Here is a 6,360-nt window from a genome sequence, read left to right as displayed (position 1 = left end):
AGTTTAATTTGAAGTCATCGATCCTTTGATATTTTTGGAAGAATAGTAAAAGTACAGAGAAAATAAGAAAAAATGGCGTTAACTAAAAGATAGCTCCAATGTATCTCATAAATATTATCTATATATCATTTGTAAGATGTAAGTGACCAAGATATCGAATTATACAAAAATTGTATGTAATGATTAATACTTGAACGTTACTTACATTTATGTACATGAAAATTTGATCTTTTATTAACTAAGTTATTGATCGACAAAATGACTTCCTACATAATTCTCCGCCTGAACTGAAATGCATATCTTTTTTTACGCAAGCCTTATGTGTAGCTAGCAACGAGCAAACAGATTAATTACTTTACACACGGTCGTATCTTATTTGCTGTAGGCGAGTTCTCTCGTGTAATCAACGAAGTACTCAACTTTAAAGCGATAACAGAAGAACATTATTGTATCGACAAAAATCATACTTTTTTCAAAGAAATATGTAACTCGTATTTTTTTTAAAGCAACCCTCATAACGTATTGAATAAAATAATCATACATTTTTTTTGTTCAACATTTGTAAAATACGATATTATCAAGATCACCAAGGAGGTAATCTTCAATTCTTAATGAATATAATAAAAAACATAATTAATGATTGTTTGATGGTTTTATTATTATCTCTATAATACAAAAGCACAACATCGTGTCAACAGTTTATATAGTTCGTATGTTTCTGTAGGAATTGTTGGAATACAACGATATCAGTCGCATGCGGATAGAGTGTTTGATCGTACAGATTCTTCCATTCGTTGCCCAGCGCCATCCCCACTCGCGTACGTTCGTTAGATGTACCGCGGCGGCTGGCGCGTGCATGCTCTTCCGAGAACTCGGCGGAAGAAACATAAGGATATGGATGGAACATTGGGCACGTCGGTGTCGCGCCTTGACAGCGTAGCGCTTTGTATCGAGAAGCTGCTAGAAGGTTCCGTGGCACGTGACGTTACACAGGCATCTACTCAGGTCACACTCATTATAGAGAGTGGGGGTTCAAAATCTTTACAAGCGCCACAGGTCACTAAGGCAGTCAGTCTGTGAATAACTAGCCAACTGTCTACATTCCAGAACGCACATTTATAACTCTCGAAATAATTGTTTAATAAATATCACATTATATTATTTCAACATAAACATTGTGTCTTCCACAGAATATTAATCCTAATTCCAAGATTAAATTCTAACAGGAATACACAAATAATAGTTCTCTATCACAACGTAATCTAAAGGGAAAACCCTAACTAAATGACAAAAATATCGGTAATAACTGGAACTAATGAATGTTAAAAGCAATCAGTATATTCCATACAAACTTCCATCAACACGATTCGTTCTTCATTCTCTCAACACACTAAGACCGCAATCTTTAAACGCTTATAAAACCATAAGCAATCGTGAAGTTTAAAATTCGCTAACTGGGCGTCTCTCAATCCAGTTTTTGATCTTGGGCAGGAGGAGGACCTTTTTCTCCAGCAGCTTCAGATTCTCGTAATTCTCGATCAGATCAGACTTGTACATAAAGTTCAAATAATCGAGCAGAGCAACGAATGTTAAATCAGCCCAAGAGAGAGTACCATCGTAGAAGTAGCCGTCATTTTCCTTCACTTGCTGGTCCAAACGTTCTAAAATGAACAGCAGCGTCTCTTCAGCAGCCTTGCGTTTTGCAGCTTTGACCTTCTCGTCCTCCTCATAGTGGAAGGCGGCAATTCCTGAAAATTTGTTTTCAGTTAAATACTATTCGCTAATGTTATACTAATTTGAATACAGTGTTGTGCGAAATTTAAATGATACTGAAGATAGAATTACAATCCTTTTTAATCCTTTGTCTTGTATTGTTGACATACGTGTATCGTTCGATTAAATCAAATATTAAATCGGATTTCAACTAATAAATACCTGAACAGATATGTACTATCTGTTATCAAGATTCTCATAAGATTTATGCAAAACAGCACTGGATACTCACTATGACGAATATCATGAATAGTATCAACAGTGGCATCAATATGAAGATTTGCCCAGTCAGTCTTTCCAGCTAAGTCATATTGTTTGGCTAAGTAACGGCAAATAGCTGTAGACCGAGCAACCTTCCTTCTATCAGCTACGAGCATAGGAAGCTGGCCATAAGGAGTCACTAAAAACATACAACTAATAGAATCAAAGATTCTATCGAACAAACAGATTATGATGCTTCTTAAATATCTAGCTTCCTGTTATCTGTTTTGGAAAGATATAATTTAATTTATTGATAATTTATCAGCAAACAAAGGGCATTGTCTCCTTAACAATACCTATTGTTCTCCCACATATCTTATAGAGCAATGGAGAGTAAACAATAATCTCTGTTATACTCTGCATAATTGTGTTCTACTTTATTTAGCTACTTTAGTTAAATTAGGAAAGATGAGATTTAAGAAACAGAATTTCTTTAAATTTTAAGCTTACAGGGCTTTATTTCTGGCCAGACGTCCTTTTTGATACGTTCATCTTCAAATGGAATACTAGCATAGCTGAAGAAGAACGGATTGGTTCTGCCAATGCCGTAACTGGGAAGTAAGTGAATTTATAGAGCGGCATCTTCCTGGAAGTATAATATATACAAAGTAAAAACAAAGAATCATTGATGACAAGAATTATATTATTACAAATTATGAAGTATAAGACAATTTAAGTAAAAAGCATCAACTACTAACTACTCGCATAGCTATTTGTATCTTTATATTTTAATATAGCTTAGATATAAAAAGAATATTATTTTTGGATGTAATAATGTATAAACTTGCGCCAAATATTATAACAAAATATTGCACTTTCTATTTAAGTAGGATAGACATATTACCGGCATTTATCTTTTTTCTATAGCAATGAAATTGTTTATAAAAAAGTTTATAAGAAAACTATCAATTAATGCAAACAACGCATTTCAAAATATTAATTACATTCGCACGATTCGTTATCTCTAGTATTAATTTAACCATATGGTTCTATACACCCAAGACCCTCTAACAGTAATTTAGTACCATTACTAGTCGTATGTACAATGTATGTTTGTAGACAACTTTCGTAACTACAAAACATTCAGCATGATTATATATTCTTCCAAACTTAAGAAACATTTTCTAATTGCATACTTAAATTTATCGATCAATTATGAACATATGATAACATTTATTTCTTTCAACTACTAATTTTCAAATCCTCTGCTGTTCCGTTAATTGAACGACGCGCCGACTTTTCCTACAAGTATCTTGTATCTTATCTGTATTATTTAGTTATCAATAAAGAAGAAACATTTTCTAATTGTATACTTAAATTTATCGATCAATTATGAACATGTAATAACATTTATTTCTTTCAACTACTAATTTTTAAATCATCTGCTGTTCGGTTAATTGAAGGATGTCGGCTTTCTGTAGAAGTATTTCATATTTATTATTTAATTATGAATAAGGAAAAAACATACAAAATATAGTTTTTAAACGGTTTATTATTTATAAAGAGAAACTTTGACTCAGGATATATATACTATATATATACTATTTACTTACAATTTTTTTTTTAAGACTTCAAAGTCGAAACAAGCACAGGAAATTTCCAAGCCGGTTAACAGAAACTTGAATGAGACAAAAATAACCTTTAGATCTCTATATGTTCTTCTTCCCCTCTGTTGCTTCCATGTAACTCTTATCCTATTGGTGGAGCTGTGCTGATATGTGAAATTATGACTACATAAAAACATCCGGAAAGACTCATTGAATGATTTTATAGTTTAAGGTTAATAAATTTCCATAAATTAAAGTTGAAAACTTATGAGAACATGTTTTCTGTAACAAAACTTAGTAAAAACAAACTAGTACGGTTTATAGATTCTTTAATGATTATGTATGTATTCATAAACTAGTTCGATAAACATCGTTCGATAAAACGTCGAACAACACACAACATTGAAGCGCGAAATTTCAAATTCAAGGAAAGATAAATAACAAATATTGCGAACAAATGATATTAAATTTACAATAATCTCATGTAAGAAAAAATAAAAGGGATAAAAGTAGTACAGAAGATAGAAAAATCCATAAAACTGGTGGCTGGGAAATAGAAAATATATAAATTTATGTTATTAGAGTTTAGTACTTCTGTCGATCAATGTGTTACGACCGTTCGCGGAGAGACGCAGTCGCAGTAGCGAGAGGCGTAAATTCTCGCTACGATTCGGTGAATCGACGCCGCGAAGTAGTCGTTCCCCTGTTTCGGTTAAGATAAGAGGTGGTTAAATGAATATGACACAGTATAGTAAGTTATATTTCACCGTTTATTCCAACAACTTATAACGAAGGCAGTTACGCTGGTGCGTATGTACGAGATTTTTTTTTTATTTATTTGTTGAAATTACAATCAATTCTCGCGTTGAGAATATGTACGAGATGAATGAGTGACTGATCTGTGGGTGTGTCCTACCCGATGGAAGGATATTGACCGTTCGAAGGATGTGAAATCAGAACTGTCTTGGGAGACGATGCTGTCTCGGAGGAAAGCTAAGGATGGGTGTGTCTAGCGCACGGGACCATCGGATTTGTAGGTGACGATTTTAGTTAGGAGAGTGAAGGAAGTGGCTTCGTTGTTAATTGGTTAACGAAGGGTCTTAACCGCCCTCGAGAGAAAGTGGTTAGTGGGAGGAAAGTTGCAGCATACGTGAGAAAAACTAACTTTCCCTTGTCCAGTCGGAGTAGACAATAGTCTTTAGAAATTCTTCGGAAACAGACGTTTGTTTGGTTTGAAGGACCTTTTCTAGGAAATCTATGAGATTTATGGAAGGTACTTGAAACTATAGAGGATACGCTGCGAGTATCCGGTGACATCTGGTTGCCATATTGCTCGCGGTGCGACGTAACAAAATGGAATAGAAAGATTATACCACAGACGAAATTATACTTTATACTTTATTATACTTTATACTTTATTATTACATTTTAACGTTTTAAACGTTTTAACGTTTAACATTCTAACATTCAGTTAGAACTTTGTATTGATTAGAGATATTGTAACGACCAGAAATATCGATACATATTGATATATGTATTGATATGTATTGATGTATTGATATGTAAAGTATTGATATACTTTTACCTCGAAATTCGTAGATTCGTACTCTTCATTGTCCATACAAATTGTGTCATATATGTCCAAACCAAATTTAATTTACGTGCATTAACGTTTTCAAATCCATTTTTTATTTTCAAAGAACATCATATTTGTACTCGGTATTGCCAGTAAGTATCATGAAGAGACGAAACGAGTATCGTTTAACAACATTTAATTTATAACACCTTTTAAACATTTAGACAGATTAACACATAACACTTCTTATATATAAACATCAATTCGAAGTTATCAGCTTGGAGAAATTGGTCGATTAATACCTGTAGATTGTCTGTCTCGATGAAAGAATTAAAGAGAGCAAAAACATGATAATGCCGCTAATATAATATTCCTTCTTTCTTGTATCTGTCTGCCTCTCAGGTCGTTTTACTAATTACAATAAGTAATTTCGACTTCTTTGCGCTCTCTTTTAACGCATTCGAGACCGAAAGAAATTCATATCAGTCAGTAGGCAAGGGTATAATATACATATTTTATATATAACTTATGTAGTAATGTATATATCATGTTAATTTCATATTTTTTTCAATATAGAATTATTATATATATATATATATATATATAACTGTACATAATACATTATAGAATAACATAGTATATAATTTTATATTTTAAAAATATGAGGCATACTATTTAAGATTGTCATCGATTTAAAATCAAAGTATGAAAAGGATACCCTGGAGAGAGTAAAACACAGAATCATTCTAACTAAACATTCAGATCGTACCGACACCTAGGTATCGTCTTACAATTAAATCTCGGTCTCGAATGGATTAAAATGAAATACATACTTGCCGCTTCAACATCTTCAATATCGAGGAGATTCAAACTTTACAAATAAAAGCGGCCTGTTCCCCTTTCCACGACAGACTCTCATACCATATCCGCTCTTATCCAGGCTTTTACTTGAAACCAGCAATGCGTTCATTTACAATTTAAATTTACCCGGACCATCTACTGAATCGTCAGCCTTTTATAAATATATAATGAACCCAGAACATGTGCCTGTGCCCCTGGTATCGATGTTCGGCTTGTGATGTTCGTACCGGAACCTTCGCACAATTTCAATTTGTCACGCGTGAACATCGATTCTTCCAAGGGTCACAGCTTTATGCGGCTAAATCCTTTAGAACGATTAAAATGATACTAATGATATGGTAT

The 6,360-nt window shown here is 33.2% G+C and overlaps 1 protein-coding gene across 1 annotated transcript; it reads right to left on the bottom strand.

The window, feature by feature from the left end:
* Positions 1-1,300: 1,300 nt before the first annotated feature.
* Positions 1,301-2,518, bottom strand: LOC117212608 (glutathione S-transferase-like). Its single transcript, XM_033457535.1, has 3 exons — positions 2,485-2,518; positions 2,006-2,173; positions 1,301-1,748 (listed from the first exon to the last, which is right to left on the bottom strand). The coding sequence occupies exons 2-3, from the start codon at positions 2,148-2,150 to the stop codon at positions 1,441-1,443; spliced, it is 453 nt and encodes a 150-aa protein (XP_033313426.1). The 5' UTR covers positions 2,151-2,173; positions 2,485-2,518; the 3' UTR covers positions 1,301-1,440.
* Between the last annotated feature and the right edge of the window lie 3,842 nt (positions 2,519-6,360).

Source organism: Bombus bifarius, unplaced genomic scaffold (genome assembly GCF_011952205.1).
Source record: "Bombus bifarius isolate JDL3187 unplaced genomic scaffold, Bbif_JDL3187 scf7180000008326_frag, whole genome shotgun sequence".
Lineage (NCBI taxonomy): Eukaryota > Metazoa > Arthropoda > Insecta > Hymenoptera > Apidae > Bombus > Bombus bifarius.
The sequence above is the reverse complement of the archived record's forward strand: the minus strand, read 5'-3'. Positions and strand labels throughout refer to the sequence as shown.

Coding starts and splice junctions, on each gene's coding strand:
- LOC117212608 (XM_033457535.1), bottom strand. CDS start 2,150: ATGCTCGTAGCTGATAGAAGGAAGGTTGCTCGGTCTACAGCTATTTGC. Junction 1,749..2,005: donor TATTCATGATATTCGTCATA/GTGAGTATCCAG, acceptor ACAAATTTTCAG/GAATTGCCGCCTTCCACTAT.